Source organism: Saccopteryx bilineata, chromosome 2, assembly GCF_036850765.1.
Source record: "Saccopteryx bilineata isolate mSacBil1 chromosome 2, mSacBil1_pri_phased_curated, whole genome shotgun sequence".
Lineage (NCBI taxonomy): Eukaryota > Metazoa > Chordata > Mammalia > Chiroptera > Emballonuridae > Saccopteryx > Saccopteryx bilineata.
Genome location: NC_089491.1, coordinates 349,009,236 through 349,026,188, shown reverse-complemented (window position 1 = coordinate 349,026,188; position 16,953 = coordinate 349,009,236). Strand labels below are relative to the sequence as shown.

The window sequence follows — 16,953 nt, the reverse complement described above, 5'->3', positions numbered from 1 at the left end:
GGAATCCAGAGCCCAGCACTGAAAGAAGGCTCAAGTGGGACGTCTCCCACTTTCTAGCAGCCATGCACGCCCACCAGAGCCCTTCCCAAACTCGAGGACCGCCCCAAGCCGTGAAGCTCGAACGCCAACCAGACACAGGCCATCGGAGCTGCCCCGCCTCCGTCTTTTCCCGCCCAGACACCGCGCCTTCCGGAAGGGGGCGTGGCCCGCAGGAAGTTCTCGGGTTACCGAGAGACGGACATTTCCGGCTTCGGTGTCATGGCTGGTTCCTGCGGTGGAGGGGCGCCGGTCGAGGCCGGCGGGAAGAGGCAGCAGTTCGGGAGCCGGTTGTTGAGCGATCCGGCGCGTGTCTTCCACTACAATGCCTGGTAACCACCCTTCCCCTTGGCCAGCCTGCGGCTCGCCCTCCGTCCCTCCGCCTAGAGCGCTTCGAGAAACCCTTGACCGCCGGCTACGAGTACCGAGGCCCTATTCGAGGCGCTCTGCTCCCGCGGGAGAGGCGCTCCGAGGCCAGCTCTCTTTGCCCACAGCTGGGACGTGAGGACTCTAAGCTGCCTGTTTGATTTTCCTAGGGACAATGTGGAGTGGTCGGAAGAGCAGTCTGCGGCGGCGGAGAGGAAAGTCCGGGAGAACAGTACCCAGCGAGTGTGCCAGGAGAAGCAAGGTGCGCCAAGGGGGGCCCTCAGTGGTACCCATGGCTAGCGCACTGCAGGACGCCCTCCCTGGCAGTCCAGAGAACCGAGGCTCCGGAGAGCCTTTGTTCCTGGGCTGGGAAGTAGAAGGGGAGAGAAAGAGAATGTGCAAGGATGGAGAAGGGTTACACCCGTAAAATCTTGTTAGTGCAGAGGGTGTTTTACTTTTGGTTGATATTTTCTAGTGTTTTAAGTTTATAGTTGTGTTGACTAGAACCATATTAATATGGTTGGCCTATGGCAGTCAGCACACAGCTGTCTTTAGAGCAGGGGTCCCCAAACCTTTTACACAGGGGGCCAGTTCACTGTCCCTCAGACCATTGGAGGGCCGGACTATAAAAAAAACTATGAACAAATTCCTATGCACACTGCACATATCTTATTTTAAAGTAAAAAAACAAAACGGGAATAAATACAATATTTAAAATAAAGAACAAGTAAATTTAAATCAACAAACTGACCAGTATTTCAATGGGAACTATGGGCCTGCTTTTGGCTAATGAGATGGTCAATGTGCTCCTCTCACTGACCAATGAAAGAGGTGCCCCTTCCAGAAGTGCGGTGGGGGCCGGATAAATGGCCTAAGGGGGCCGCAGTTTGGGGACCCCTGCTTTAGAGGATGTGTTTTCCATGTGGTTACACTTTGCCTGCGGAAATGTTACCACTGAACTTAGATCCAAGTGATTGGATTCCAAATGTTGGAGGAGGGGTCTAATAACTGGTAAATTATGTCTTGTGTACTGGCTGTGAGGATTCAAAGCTTCAGCCAAGGAAAGATGGATGAAGCAGAATGGCAATAAGTCTGGACAAAGAAAAGAAACCACTTCTAGAGAGGCAGTTGGTATCATTGCAAAATATCCCTAGCTAGATGCTAAAACTAGGGTCTATGTCCTAAGAGACAATAGTACCCACTGAAAGAATTCTGTACAACAATTAGAAGATTTTAGTTACAAAATATTTGCCATATATAGTTTGACAGACTAGGTCAAAGCAAGTTAAAGTTGAAAGGATTTTGAAAATCACATAGTCCAATATGTTGATTTTACAGTCAAAGAAGCTTGGACCATAGGACATTAAGTGCCTTGCCCAGAAGTAAGCTGTTAGTAGTACCACTGGTGGAACTGAAGTCCAGTTTTTTAGATATTTATTCTTTCTACTACACTAGTCAAGGTCCTGTATTGACAAAGAACAGAGAACTGAAAGTGAAGACAACCTTTATTAAATAACAGCTTTCTTTTAAACAGTTCACACTGCTTTGGTATGTCCTGGCCTCTTATCATGAAAACTTTTCTCATTTGTGCCAGCATTCACTATTTCCTTTTAGCCTTCTTACCATTTTTAGTATTTATTAGTAGCAGAATATATATATATTTCTAAACTCCACACTTGAAAGAACTACAGACAGAGGAAGAAAAGCTACCTGTACCTGAACCATTGAGTTCACGTGGGGAACAACTGAAGAACCTGGGAGAGTTACCTTGTAAAAGATCTAGGAAAAATAACTGCCCTCAAACACAAAATAGTTGTTCTGTACAGCCCTGAGAAACGGTAGGCCCTTTTAACCAGAAGTGATTAGACAGGTTTTTTGCTTAAGGTTATAATTTTCTCATAGTTAAGAGCCATCCAAAGATGTGAGAGAGTTGATAGGTAGTAAGTGCCTTGGCAGAAGTTGGACTCTGGAAGGACAAAATATGGAGGGAATTCAAGTATGATAGGTGGTAGGACTGAATGATCGCTGTCTCTGAGGTTATGGCTCTAATTCAGGATACTTTTATTATAAAATGAAGCAAGGTGACAATTGATGTTAGATAAATTAAGTATTGAGAAATTGTTCTTAAATTTTTTTCTTAAACATTTACAGTGGATTATGAGATGAATGCCCACAAATATTGGAATGACTTCTACAAAATCCACGAAAATGGGTTTTTCAAGGACAGGCATTGGCTTTTCACTGAATTCCCAGAGCTGGCACCTACTCAAAACCAAAATCTCTTGGATTTGCTCTCAGAAAATCAGAGGAGTGAAGTGTCTGGATGTAGGAGCAATGAGGATGGACCTGGTTTAATAATAGAAGAAGAGCCCAAGTGTTCTTCAGACAGCTTGGGGCATAAAACAAAGACTCTCTCTGTGGAAGAAAATGTAACTCAGAAAGTCAGTCAGCTGGAAATCTGTGCTCATGAGTTTCCTGGATCCTCAGCCAACTATCGAATACTCGAGGTAACCTCCCTTTGTTGTCCTGGTGGTAGGGTTAGTAAAATGATAATGGTGTGCACATGGTCAGTATATAGAGGCTGACCACAAAGATGTTTCAGAGGGGAAGACTTGACTCTTATGTTGGCCAGGAATCACTTCCATTTTTGAACTGAAATGCCCAAAATGCAGACCAAGATATCTGGTGGTTGTGGCAAACAAAGATAGATCACCTGAGGCACTAACCCTGGAATGTCATATAGCATCTGAAAATTGTAGGTCGTGTTGTACCTGCCATCTGGAAAAGAGGCCCAGGTCCCTGAACAACTTCTGTTACTTCTTTTATGAACAATTATATATGAAGTGGAGAGGTTAGTTGGGATGATGCCTGATTCTCAGATGTGGGAGAATTCTTGTCTTCTAAGTTTGCATGCTGTTGTAGAAGCAAGGCTAGACCTGGAAAAGTGTCTAGGTGGGTACTGTAATATAAATTCACAAGTGGTGACTACATACTCTGCTGCAAGCTGATTAGTCTTGAGACTGAGTCCTGTGGCATGACCTTATATTAGTCTCTTACCCTCCCCAAACAGAGTGTGACTTCTCTCTCTGTCTGTGCTCATAGTTTTTATGAAAGTTATTGAAATAATGTATTTAAAATATCTAAGAATAGTGTCTGGCATATAGTAAGCCCTTAGTAAAAGGTCACTGTTTTGTTTTTTTTTTTAATGTTTATTTAATTGATTTGAGAGAGACAAGAATATCAATCTGTTCCTGTATGTGCCCTGACTGGGAATCAAACTGGTAACCTCTGCTCTTCCGGACGATGCTCCAACCACCCGAGCTATCTTGCCACGGCAAAAAGGTCGCTGTTTTTATTACCACACCCCGCACTATATTTAGAACAGTGTAATCATAGTTCGCTTTTCACGAATTTTTCAGCCCAGTCTATTAGAAACGTTTTTCTGTGATATAGTGGAGCTCAGTAAGAAAATAATTCATCTTCAGGATCATGCACTAGAATTAAAAAAGTGAAAGTAATCCATGCCCTTTTTTCTAGACCAACTCCTTTCTGGTAATAAGAACCCATGCTAGGCCTGACCAGGCGGTGGCGCAGTGGATAGAGCGTCGGACTGGGATGCCGAGGACCCAGGTTCGAGATCCCGAGGTTGCCAGCTTGAGCACAGGCTCATTTGGTTTGAGCAAAAGCTCACCAGCTTGGACCCAAGGTCACTGGCTCGAGCAAGGGGTTACTCAGTCTGCTGAAGGCCCGAGGTCAAGGCACATATGAGAAAGCAATCAATGAACAACTAAGGTGTCGCAATGCGCAATGAAAAACTAATGATTGATGCTTCTTATCTCTCCATTCCTGTCTGTCTGTCCTTGTCTATCCCTCTTTCTGACTCTCTCTCTGTCTCTGTAAAAAAATAAATAAATAAAAATTAAAAAAAAAAAAAAGAACCCATGCTAACTCTTAGGGTTCCTGGGTTCAAGATCAGGGAGTGTTGGATACTGTTTACCTCTGATGGCTATATCATCCCTAACACAATTAGGCAAGTTTCTCTATCGTTGATTATTTATCTAGCTTCAGATAATTAATTTAGAAAGTTCTGTGATTGATAGTTCACATTTCTATCTGCAGGTTGGTTGTGGTGTGGGAAACACAGTCTTTCCAATTCTACAAATCAACAAGTAAGTATATTGTAAAGTTTAACCATATGACAGCAAAAAGAAAAGTTGGGGTTGTTTATCAAAAATCTTACTACACCAGATGTGACAGTGGTTATGGGGAACCATGGGTTACAAGAGATTTGGATTTCTACATTATCCATTTATGGAATGTTTTTATTTAATTTGATATGCAAATAATCTTTGTCATCAGGGACATTAGTGAGGTTTAAAACCTGTTGTATGCATAAAATGTGGTACCTTTTATAGTTTAACTCTGTTACTTAGGAAAGAGAATAGACATAATCCAGTTTGTAATGTAATTGTTCTGCTTTTTTTTCCTGCCCATTTCAGTGACCCAAGACTCTTTGTCTACTGTTGTGATTTTTCTTCCACAGCTATACAACTGGTCCAGGTAAGTATGGTGGCTCCTATCAGTAATTTTCACTGGTTAAAAGGAAAAGGCCTCGTAAAAGTCACGGTTTCTAGTTACTTTCTTATTGTACTGTAGTCTGAAAGTCAAAGATTTCCTGAAACAGCCTGGAGTAAAAGAAAGGACCAAACATACATACAGAATCTGCCACTTGCCAGCTCTGGAGCTTTGGGCGGGTCTTTTGACCTCTCCAAACTTATGAATTAAAATGCCTGACCTGTGGTGGCACAGTGAGTAAAGCGCTGACCTGAAATGCTGAGGTTGCTGATTCGTAACTACTGGCTTGCCCAGTCAAGGCACATATGAAAAGCAACTACTACAAGTTGATAATTCCTGTTCCTCCTTCCCCCTTCTCTCTCTCTCTCTCTCTCTCTCAAGTAAAATTAAAAAAAAAAAAAAACAACTAAAAACAAAAGAATTAAAGTGAGGTGATTGTTCAGTCAGGTTTCTTTGAGTTAAAAGTCACAGAAACTTGTAGACAAACTCAACCAATAAAGTAGAATGTCATAGAACCCAAGAGTATAAAATGCAGCCAGGACTGAAACTCAGCCCTGAAAAGGTGTCAGATACCAAGGCAAGTCGGCTGTCTGGTAAGATGTTGCTGCCCCTTCTATCCCTACACCTCTCAGTTCTTAGTGTCTTTATCTCTCATTGCCCAGTGCTTACTTGCCTTTTTAAAATTTGTTTTTGAAAAATAAATAAATAAAATTTGTTTTTGCAGACTAGCTTTTTATAGTAGGCTTTTCCTGGTTTTGCACGTGGCCTTGGCATGCTTGCCCCTCCCAGTCCTTTACAAGTTCACCCTGTTTAGGTATTCTCAGAATCTCACCGGAATGACTATATCTCTATTCCAAAGTCCCCAGAAAGAGTCTGGTTGGCCCAGCCCAGCTGGTAATCTGCTTGCTTCTTTTTACTTAGCTATGACTAATGAGGAACAAAGTCATATTTTTGGAGAAAAGAGATGTGAAAAGGGAAGTTACCCTGAAATGCATTTATTATAATAAGTTAAATTTTCCACATTTAGAGAAACGAATTTTTCCTGGAGAAGTCTGTGATCTGTGTAATATGCTGTAGTTGGATTGGGAGTTGTTTTAAATCATGCTTTTTCAATATGTTTTGTTTCTTTATGAGGTTTTTCATTTATCTCTTGGTCACTTACCTTCCTGATCATTTTGTAGTCTTCAGATCTAAATCTGCGTAGAATAAAGTAGAGAAATCAAGCACGTTCTATTTTAAAAGCACCAGTTATTCCATAGGCTCTTCAGTAGAGTTGTTCCTGGTTCTTAGCCTTTGAGTAAGAATGTGTGCCTTAATGATCAGAGCTCTGTCCCTCAGAGGGAAGTAACTGCAGTTACATTAAAAGCAAGATTAGCGTGCCTTGAGGCTCTGTGAACATTCTCTAACCCATGTGTTTCTGTCTTCCAACTGTCTGCAGACAAATCCAGCATATGATCCTTCTCGGTGTTTTGCCTTTGTTCACGATTTGTGTGACGAAGATAAGACTTACCCAATTCCCAGGGGTAGTCTTGATATTATCATCCTCATATTTGTTCTGTCAGCAATTGTTCCAGACAAGTAAGTTGTAGGTTCCTTAACCAGTAGTGTAACAAAAACAAAGCTTCCATCAGGGACCTTGATGTCAGAGTTGAGAATGTTCTGATAGAGAGAAGCCACTCCATCTAAAGTGATAGAAGCATCTCAAACATTTTCCTAAATTTGGTCCAACTTCTGTTTATTAACTTCAGTGGTTGGTTCTTTTTATCATTTTTATTGTGTAATATCCCTGCAAAATGGACGAGCCAGCTTTAATGAATGTGTGGAGAAATGCCCCATTGATATTCTCACATTATGCTGTTTAAGATATTTGAGTGCCACCACTGTTAGATAACATCTCATTATTGGTCTTTTTAAATATTCTAAATAAACCATGCTTATTAACAGCACAAAATTTACAGTGAAGCTTATCTAAGCTGTTCTCTGATGATTAAGGTCTGTGGGAAACTGAAGTATGCTAGAATTTTATAAAATCAACTTAAATAAAAGACAATTGCTGTACCCTAAACGATACTGCTAAGGTCTCACAGACATAGGCAACTCGTCTTCCTGGTGAAATACATATTATCTGAAGGAAGCAATGTTGGTTGAAGACCCCGGGGGGGGGGGGGGATTGATTTTTGTCTAGTGCAGGGGTCCCCAAACTACGGCCCGCGGGCCACATGTGGCCCCCTGAGGCCATTTATCCGGCCCCCACCGCCCTTCTGGTAGGGGCAGCTCTTTCATTGGTGGTCAGTGAGAGGAGCACTGTATGTTGCAGCACTGCAAAGCACGGCATTGCTCCTGTACAGTACTACTTCCGGTGATGCAGGACGCACGCGTCACGGCTCTGGAAGCGCGTCATATCACTTGTTAGGGCTAGCAGTGACAAATATGGAACTAGACATTGACCATCTCATTAGCCAAAAGCAGGCCCATAGTTCCCACTGAAATACTGGTCAGTTTGTTGATTTAAATTTACTTGTTCTTTATTTTAAATATTGTATTTGTTCCCGTTTTGTTTTTTTACTTTAAAATAAGATATGTGCAGTGTGCATAGAAATTTGTTCATAGTTGTTGTTTTTTATAGTCCGGCCCTCCAATGGTCTGAGGGACAGTGAACTGGCCCCCTGTGTAAAAAGTTTGGGGACCCCTGGTCTAGTGCCTATTTTCTCTAGAATAGCATTTAGTCATCTGACCTGATGGGGATATTATCAGTGTGCAGTAAAGGCATATGGAGGACAGCCCAAAGTGCCTGGCATGGCTCAAAACATTAATAAGTACAGAAGTTTAAATATTACAAACTTTTACAAACTGACACGGACTAAAACAAAGCATTGAAGTTAAAATAAATTATTCAATATTTAAATAAACTTTCAAATTTTTTTGTAAGTTTGTAGCATTTATACTTATGAAATTAGAAAAGCAGAAACCTCTAACAGACCTTGATGTGAAAAGTGAAGTAGGATATGTGAAGTGCTGTGCCCATAGTTACTGATTTGCATACTGTCACCATGTAAATTGTAACTTCTTGAGGTTTAGTCTTTATTTAACCGATGGAAAGATCGGTCTCTGTGTTCAAACAGCTTGGGCCAGGGCTCCCCAAACTTTTTACACAGGGGGCCAGTTCACCGTCCCTCAGACCATTGGAGGGCCTGACTATAAAAAAAACTATGAACAAATCCTTATGCACACTGCACATATCTTATTTTAAAGTAAAGAAACAAAACGGAAACAAATACAATATTTAAAATAAAGAACAAGTAAATTTAAATCAACAAACTGACCAGTATTTCAATGGGAACAATACTCCTCTCACTGACCACCAATGAAAGAGGTGCCCCTTCTGGAAGTGCGGCAGGGGCCGGATAAATGGTCTCAGGGGGCCGCATGTGGCCCGCGGGCTGTAGTTTGGGGACCCCTGGCTTGGGCCTAGCAGAGCAGGCAGATGAGTCAGCTAGCAGTCCACAGTGAATGGTCAGGGCTCCCATGAGAGCCATGGGGTAGAGGGCAGGAATGGCTTCTTTATGAGGCAGTCCCAGGAATTGAGCCAAGCCGACTTGGTCACTTCCCCTATAGTAGAGCCCTAAGGCAAAAGCAGGTTATCCTCAGTTGTGATCAGGCCCCAGAAGGCACATCAGGAATTTAGATAAGTGCTTGACCTGTGGTGGTGCACAGTGGATAAGGCGTCTGCATGGAATGCTGAAGTCTGTTCAAAACCTTGGGCTTGTCCTGTCAAGGCACATACGAGAAGCAACTACTATCACTTGATGCTTCTCACTCTTCCCCCCACCTTTCTCTTTCTTTCTTTTTCTCTCTTTCTCGCTCTCTCTTTCTCTCTTTCTTTTTCTCTCTCTCTCTTCTTCAGTGAGAGGAGCGAGAGAGAGAATTTGGATGTGTGCTCCTGTTCTAACTAAAGCAGGGGCAGAAGATCTGAGATTTCAGGGTTAGAAGTCCACTGGCTTTCCAGAACATGCAAAAAGGAAAAGGAATCCTGTCCTTAAAAAGACCTGATTTTCATTCCCTGTTACCCCACAGGATGCAGAAGGCTATCAACGGGCTGAGTGGGCTTCTGAAGCCTGGAGGGATGATGCTTTTACGAGATTATGGCCGCCATGACATGGCTCAGCTTCGGTTTAAAAAAGGTATTTGCAACTATAGTCAAAACAATGGTTTCGCCATCAGAATAGACATACAAATCAGTGGAACAGAACAAGACTCTAGAATTATAGCTCCATATATAAAGCTACTTAATACATGACTAGGATGGTCTGTTTTGGAAGAATTATGTAATCTAGGTTATTAGGAGGTTTTTGAAACTAAGCTACCTTTAAAAGAGGCTTTTGTTTTTGTTTTATTTGTTTGTTTTTAAGAAAAAGCGGTGTTGGCCCTGGCCGGGTGGCTCAGTGGTAGAGTGTCGGCCTGGCGTGCGGGGGACTCGGGTTCGATTCCCGGCCAGGGCACATAGGAGAGGCACCCATTTGCTTCTTCACCCCCCCCCCCTTCCTTCCTCTCTGTCTCTCTCTTCCCCTCCCGCAGCCGAGGCTCCATTGGAGCGGGGATGGCCCGGGCGCTGGGGATGGCTCCTTGGCCTCTGCCCTGGGCGCTGGAGTGGCTCTGGTTGTGGCGGAGCGACGCCCCGGAGGGGCAGAGCATTGCCCCCTGGTGGGCGTGCCGGGTGGATCCCAGTCGGGCGCATGCGGGAGTCTGTCTGACTGTCTCTCCCCGTTTCCAGCTTCAGAAAAATACAAAAAAAAAAAGAAAAGAAAAGAAAAAGTGGTGTTTACATAAATAATTTTAAATATAGTATGGCATCAGCCTCGCCAGTGGTGGTGCAATGGATAAAATGTTGACGCTGAGGATCCAGGTTCGAAACCCTGAGGTCACCAGCTTGAGTGTGGGCTCATCTGGCTTGAGCAAGGCTCACCAGCTTGAGTGTAGGATCATCAATAGGATCCCAAGGTCTCTGGCTTGAGCAAGGGGTCACTGGCTAGGCTTAAGGATCATATGAGGCACTCAATGAATAACTTAAATGATGCAACTACAAGTTGATGCTTCTCATCTCTCTCCCTTCCTGTCTCTCTCTCCCACAAAAAAAAAAAAATGTGGTATGGTATGGCAAACAATGTTATTAAAAAGTTAAAAGAAATATTTTCAGTGCATAAAACAGTTAAAGATTTGCCTGACCAGGATAGAGCATCGGACTGGGATGTGGAGGACCCAGGTTCTAAACTCCAAGGTTGCCAGCTTGAGCGCGGGCTCATCTGTTTTGAGCAAGGCTCACCAGCTTGAGGCCAGGATCGCTGGCTTGAGCAGGGGGTCGCTTGCTCTGCTGTAGCCCCCCAGTCAAGGCACATATGAAAGCAATCAATGGACAACTAAGGTGCCACAGTGAGAAATTGATGCTTCTCATCTCTCTCCCTTCCTGTCTGTCTGTCTGTCCCTCTCTCTTTCTCTGTCCTGGAAATATATATATGTTTGTGTATACACACACACACACACACACAGTTAAAAACTTAATATCTGTACATTTCAAGGGACTCTTGGCAAACTGATAAGGAAAAGATCAGTGACCCAACCAGAAAAACAGGGAAGGAATATTTTGATTTACAGAAGAACAATTCAAATAGCCAAAAACAAAACTTGAGGGAATTACAGTAATCATGAGATACCAGTTCTTAAACCTGTTGCTGGCCAATTCAAAGAAAGATATGTTCCTCCATTACTAGTAAAACAGGAATTGTTATGGCCATTTTAAAAGCACCCTGTGTTATCTATTCAATCCAACAACCCTTTTGGTAATTTTTTTCTTTTTTTATAATTTTTCCATTGATTTGGAGGGTGGGGGAGGGAGAGCGGAAGAGAGAAGCAGCAACTCGTCATTCACTTAGTTCCATTTAGTTGTGCACTCACTGATTGCTTATGTGCCCTGACTTAAGCAAAATCTTGGAAACAAAGTGAAAGCCTCTGGATAGGGGAATATAGTGCTTGTCGCATGAGGTAGTTCCCATAACACTGGTGTCGGAGGTAAGTGGGGGAGTTCCATTGTATTGCCACCTGAGTAAAGCAGTGTACAGGTGAGTATTTCAAACTTGATCTCACGTATAACAGTAGCTGGAGAAAGATACAAAAAGTAAAGCAAGTAAGATTATATTGACATTCAAAAGGTGAAGGATTACACACCAGGTTATTAAGCGGGCATAAAGTTGGGGCATTTAGCAACGGAGGTAGTGCGTATCCAAGATAAAAACAGTGTATGTGTTATCATTTATGAGTGTGTGTGTGTAGACACATGGAGAGACATGCGAAATGACAGTTACCAAAATGGTATTAGTTGCTGTCTTAAATTTCCATTCCTTAGACTTAGCTATATTGCTTGATGTTTTCCTCCTCCCTCCCTCCCTTCCTTTCTTCCTTCCTTTCCTTTCCTCCCCCTCTCCCCTCCCCTCCCCTCCCCTCCCCTCCCTTCCTTTCCTTCCTTTCCTTCCCTTCCTTCTCTTCCCTTTTTTTTTCTTTTTTTTACACAGACTGAGAGAGAGTCAAAGAGAGGGATAGACAGGGACGGAGGGAGATGAGAAGCATCAATCAGTTTTTTGTTGCGACACCTTAGTTGTTCATTGATTGCTTTCTCATATGTGCCTTGACTGCGGGTCTTCAGCAGACCGGGTAATCCCTTGCTCGAGCCAGTGACCTTGGGTCCAAGCTGGTGAGCTTTTGCTCAAACCAGATGAGGCTGCGTTCAAGCTGGCGACCTCGGGGTCTCAAACCTGGGTCTTTCGCATCCCAGTCCGATGCTCTATCCACTGCACCACCGCCTGGTCAGGCCCTTTTTTTTTTTTTTTTTTTTTTTTTTTTTAATACAAAGAATATAAGGTGTTTAGTCAGGGAAAGGGAAAAAATAACCTTTTTTCAGCATGAACCAAAACTCTAGAACAGGAGACTAAGAATTGCACGTGTGGCCCTGGCCGGTTGGCTCAGCGGTAGAGCGTCGGCCTAGCGCGCGGAGGACCCGGGTTCGATTCCCGGCCAGGGCACACAGGAGAAGCGCCCATTTGCTTCTCCACCCCTCCGCCGCGCCTTCCTCTCTGTCTCTCTCTTCCCCTCCCGCAGCCAAGGCTCCATTGGAGCAAAGATGGCCCGGGCGCTGGGGATGGCTCTGTGGCCTCTGCCTCAGGCGCTAGAGTGGCTCTGGTCGCAACATGGCGACGCCCAGGATGGGCAGAGCATCGCCCCATGGTGGGCGTGCCAGGTGGATCCTGGTCGGGCACATGCGGGAGTCTGTCTGACTGTCTCTCCCTGTTTCCAGCTTCAGAAAAAAAAGAATTGCACGTGTTACCTAGCCTGCAGTTTGATTATTCCCTTTGGGCTGCTCTTCTCTGCAGCATCATTCCTTTATAGGAGAGAAATTGCAGATTCCTGCAAAGTACCAAGTGTAACCAAGAAAGAATTCTATTCTCTGCCCAGGAAGATGGTCTGTGATATACCTTTGATTGACAGTGAAATTCAGAGAAGTGTTTTAAATTTTCTCTGATTTTGCCACATTGCTCTGCAGGTCAGTGTCTATCTGAAAATTTCTATGTGAGAGGCGATGGCACCAGAGTTTACTTCTTCACACAAGGTATGGAAACAACACTCATCCTTATGCTAATACTCCCAAAGTACCATATTTCCCCATATATAAGACGTTCCCATGTATAAGACGCACCTTAATTTTGAGGCCCAAAATTTGGGGGGAAAATGTATTACATAAAGTTATTGAACTCGTTTTATTTGTCATAAAATTCATACAACTCTTCAAGTAATGCAAGTAAAAAAATATGCAACCACTGTATAAGACACACCCAGTGTTTAGACCCCAGATATTTCAGGAAAGGATGCGTCTTATACATGGGGAAGTATAGTAGTACCACATTAAATTTTCCTCAGTGGACTCGCACATGTAAATCATCTTACCCTCCTACCTTTTGCAGCCTTTTCCTGCCCTTCCTGTCCCCCACAGCCAACCTGAACCACTCAGCCTTCTCCAGATACTCAGCATGTACGCCTTCAGTCCTCTGTCTTGTTCTGCTCTCTGTCACTTTGTTCAAAACAGGAAACCAGCTCGTTTTGCAAAACTTCAGTGCAGCTGTTTCACTCTCCGAGCTGTGCTGTGCCTTAGGTGTACTTGAGTTAGGGTGAACTTACCATTCCCTGGTTCCACATCACCCAAAGTGCTCTATCTGCTGCTTGCCCAGCTACAGCTTTCCTTGATGGGTGCTGTAAGAACTCTCCATTGCTGGGCCCTTTGTCAGGTCACATACTTAATGAGCCTTTGGTTAAAGTGATGGAACCTCTCCCCTAAAAAGAATAAAAGGGGGGCTTTAGACATACATATACAGGGGGTCCTTGGGTTATGACATAGTTTCGTTCCCAGATTTTGATGTAAGTCGAAACGACCCTAACCTAAGTCACTTATCCTAACACATTTATAAAATCATAATCTAGAACATAAAACACAAGCTACAGAAAAATAAAAAGGACATAAATATGCTGGACTGTGTATTCTTCCGCCACACGCAACCAAACTAGTTTGCCCATGTAGTCCATAAGTATGACATTAATGGCATAAGCTGAAACACTCATGTCTCAATTTTTTAAAGTTTTTATGGGAATGAGCATTGTAAACTCGAAATGTCGTACATCGAGACTATTGTAAGCCCTTGGACTCTCTGTATATAGGTTTTTACATATAATTTTTTTTTAATAAATTTTTATTAATGGTAATGGGATGACAATAAATCAGGGTACATATATTCAAAGAAAACATGTCTAGGTTATTTTGTCATTAAATTATGTTGCATACCCCTCGCCCAAAGTCAGATTGTCCTCCGCCACCCTCTATCTAGTTCTCTGTGCCCCTCCCCCTCCCCCTAACTCTCTTTCTCCCTCCCTCCCATGTCCTCCCTCCCCCCACCCCTGGTAACCATCACACTCTTGTCCATGTCTCTGTCTCGTTTTTATGTTCCACCAATGTATGGAATCATTTTACATATAATTTTAAGGTGGTCATAGAGCCCTTCATGAAAAGTCCTCCCCATCAGCTGACTGACTCTTAGAGAAGCTCTCCCTCGGGTTCCAGGCCACCTTTCCCAGAAGGTCAGGCCCCTCACCCTAAACATGAACTTGCTATTTCCAAGCCACTACAGCATTTCTGCATTTATAACCAAACAGCTCTCCTGAAGCCACTTAAAATATATAAATAATGACAGCAATCTCAAGGAGCTTCATTTAACATAGGAAGTGAAAGACACTATGCTTTTTCTTCTGGGGAAAATATATAAACATCTCTTTTCCAATCTAGATGAATTGGACACACTTTTCATGACTGCAGGACTGGAAAAGGTTCAGAACCTGATGGATCGCCGATTGCAAGTGAACCGAGGGAAACAGCTGACAATGTACCGAGTTTGGATTCAGTGCAAATATCGCAAACCTCTTCTGTCCAGCACTGGCTCCTGACGGCATGGGAGCTGCTTGGCTTTTATACTTTTATTTTTTTTTAATTTTTTTCAAGAGTCCAGTGAAACAGGGAAAGGCTTAGGATAGAAGGAGCAACAGGAGAGAGCCAAGGTAGAGCTGCTGTTGGCTACTGAAAAGTCAGAGAAAAGAGGGCCTTGGAGAAAGGCTGAGGGGGTTAACCCCAGGATAAGCTGCAACTGCCCTTGCTCACCTGGTTTCAAGTCTCATGGGGACCCTTGGAGTTTAGGAGATGCACACCTGAGAGGGATAAAAGGTATGGGCATGCTCCTGGGAGGGAGAGTGCCTCCCTGGCTTTCTTTATTTCTTATTTAAAAAATTTTTTTTATTTATTGATTCTAGAATATCAGGGTTTTATTGTTCCACTTATTTATGCATTCATTCGTTGATTCTTGCAAGTGCCTGGACCATGTTGGAACCCCCAACCTTGGCATACTGGGATGACATTCTAACCAGCTGAGCTATCCCGCCAGGGCCTCTGTGGCTTTTTTAAAAGAACAACCACAAATGGTGTCTTATTGATGTTGGACAGCTCAAGGAATCAAACAAACTTGAGCCTTGAACCTAGGAAAAATTACTTATCAAGATTCTAACAATCATGCTTCATATTTGTGAAGCCCTTTAATATATACTTTTCTCCAGCTTATTCTTATTTTGATATCTCAAAGATCTTTCTTGTCATTTTATAATATCTTAATTGAAATTCATGGAAATTGGGAATTTTAAAGGCATCAAGAATTTATTTCCAGCCTGACCAGGCGGTGGTGCAGTGGATAGAGCATTGGACTGGGATGCGGAAGACCCAGGATCGAGACCCCGAGGTCACCAGCTTGAGTGCAGGCTAATCTGGCTTGAGTAAAAAGCTCACCAGCTTGGACTCAAGGTCGCTGGCTTTAGCAAAGGGTTACTCGGCCTGCTGTAGTCCCCCAGTCAAGGCACATATGAGAAAGCAATCATGAACAACTAAAGTGCCACAACGAAAAACTGATGATTGATACTTCTCATCTCTCTCCGTTCCTCTCTGTCCCTATCTATCCCTCTCTCTCTCTCTCTCTCTCTCTCTGTCTCTGTAAAAAAAAAAAAAAAAAAAATTATTTCCATGTATAAGTGTCATGTATGATAAACTCATTTGACTGTAAGTTTTATTAAATTATTTGGGAATTCAAATATCTGGTTCCAGGGTGTTTTAAGTACTTTTCCCCTTCTAAGTAAACTGTTTAAAAATTAAAAAGATCTTTTTCACTTTTAGCAAAATTGTCTTTTTTTTTTATTCTACACTTAAATGTTTGACACAATAGTAGTTGTGCCATATCACTTCACTTCTGAATGTGATCATCATTATTTTTATATGTTCTTTTTTTCAATTTTTACTTTTCATGTTTCTCTTCTCCCTCCCTCTCTAAAATCAGTAAATAAAAATTAAAAAAAATAAAATTCGGGCTGTGGCCAGGTCGCTCAGTTGGTTATAACGTCATCTGGATGCATCAAGGTTGCAGGTTCAATTCCCCATGAGGGCACATACAACAAGAATTGACCAACGGATGAATAAATGAGTGGAACAATGAGTCAATGTCTCTCTAATATCACTGAATTAAAAAATCATTTTTAAAGAAAGGAGAGATTTACATGGAAACACTACCATCCATAGATAACCAAGTTTTCCCAATGGTCCCAATATATGATTTATCACTTTAAAAATAAGCCATTTTGGCCTGACCTGTGGTGGCGCAGTGGATAAAGTGTTGACCTGGAATGTTGAGGTCGTTGATTCAAAACCCTGGGATTACCTGGTCAAGGCACATACGAGAGTCGATGCTTCCTGCTCCTCCCTCTTCTCTCTCTCTCTCTCTCTCTCTCTCTCTCTCTCTCTCCCTCTCCCTCCCTCCCTCTCTCCCTCTTCCTTCTCTCCTCTCTAAAATGAATAAAGTCTTAAAAAAATTAAAAATAAGCCATTTTGTTGCATGTAGTAATCATGTCTCAGCTTCATTCAAGCTTGTTTTCATGACCTTGACATTTGAAGATTACAAGCTACTTTGCAGAATGTCCTTAGTTGGGTTTGTTGATACTTCCTCATGATTTGGTTCAAGTTCTTCCTTTTTGGGAGTAAAGTCAGAAGTGATGCTCTACTTCTCATTGCTTCCTATAAGGATACATGCTTCAGAATACCCCATTGGTGATGTTAACCTTGATCACTTAATTGAGGTGGTGTCTGCTGGGACTTTCTACTAAAAAGTTACTAGTTAGAGAAAAAAGTTACTAATAAGCATTTCTGAGACTATCCTGTTCCTTACCAAACTTTATCCCTGGTTTCAGCATCTTTTGCTGTTTCTTGGCTGATTACTACTATGATAGTGGTCGTATGGTATTTTCTAATCCCAGTACCTCTACATTTATTGATGTTCTGTAAGGAAGGCTTTCTTTTCT

At 42.7% G+C, this 16,953-nt stretch overlaps 1 protein-coding gene across 1 annotated transcript; it reads left to right on the top strand.

The window, feature by feature from the left end:
- The first annotated feature begins 235 nt into the window (after positions 1-235).
- Positions 236-15,588, top strand: METTL2A (methyltransferase 2A, tRNA N3-cytidine). The gene is made up of 9 exons (XM_066262677.1): positions 236-368; positions 573-664; positions 2,554-2,909; positions 4,522-4,571; positions 4,902-4,962; positions 6,416-6,555; positions 9,052-9,158; positions 12,566-12,631; positions 14,354-15,588. The coding sequence occupies exons 1-9, from the start codon at positions 259-261 to the stop codon at positions 14,509-14,511; spliced, it is 1,140 nt and encodes a 379-aa protein (XP_066118774.1). The 5' UTR covers positions 236-258; the 3' UTR covers positions 14,512-15,588.
- Positions 15,589-16,953: the final 1,365 nt, after the last annotated feature.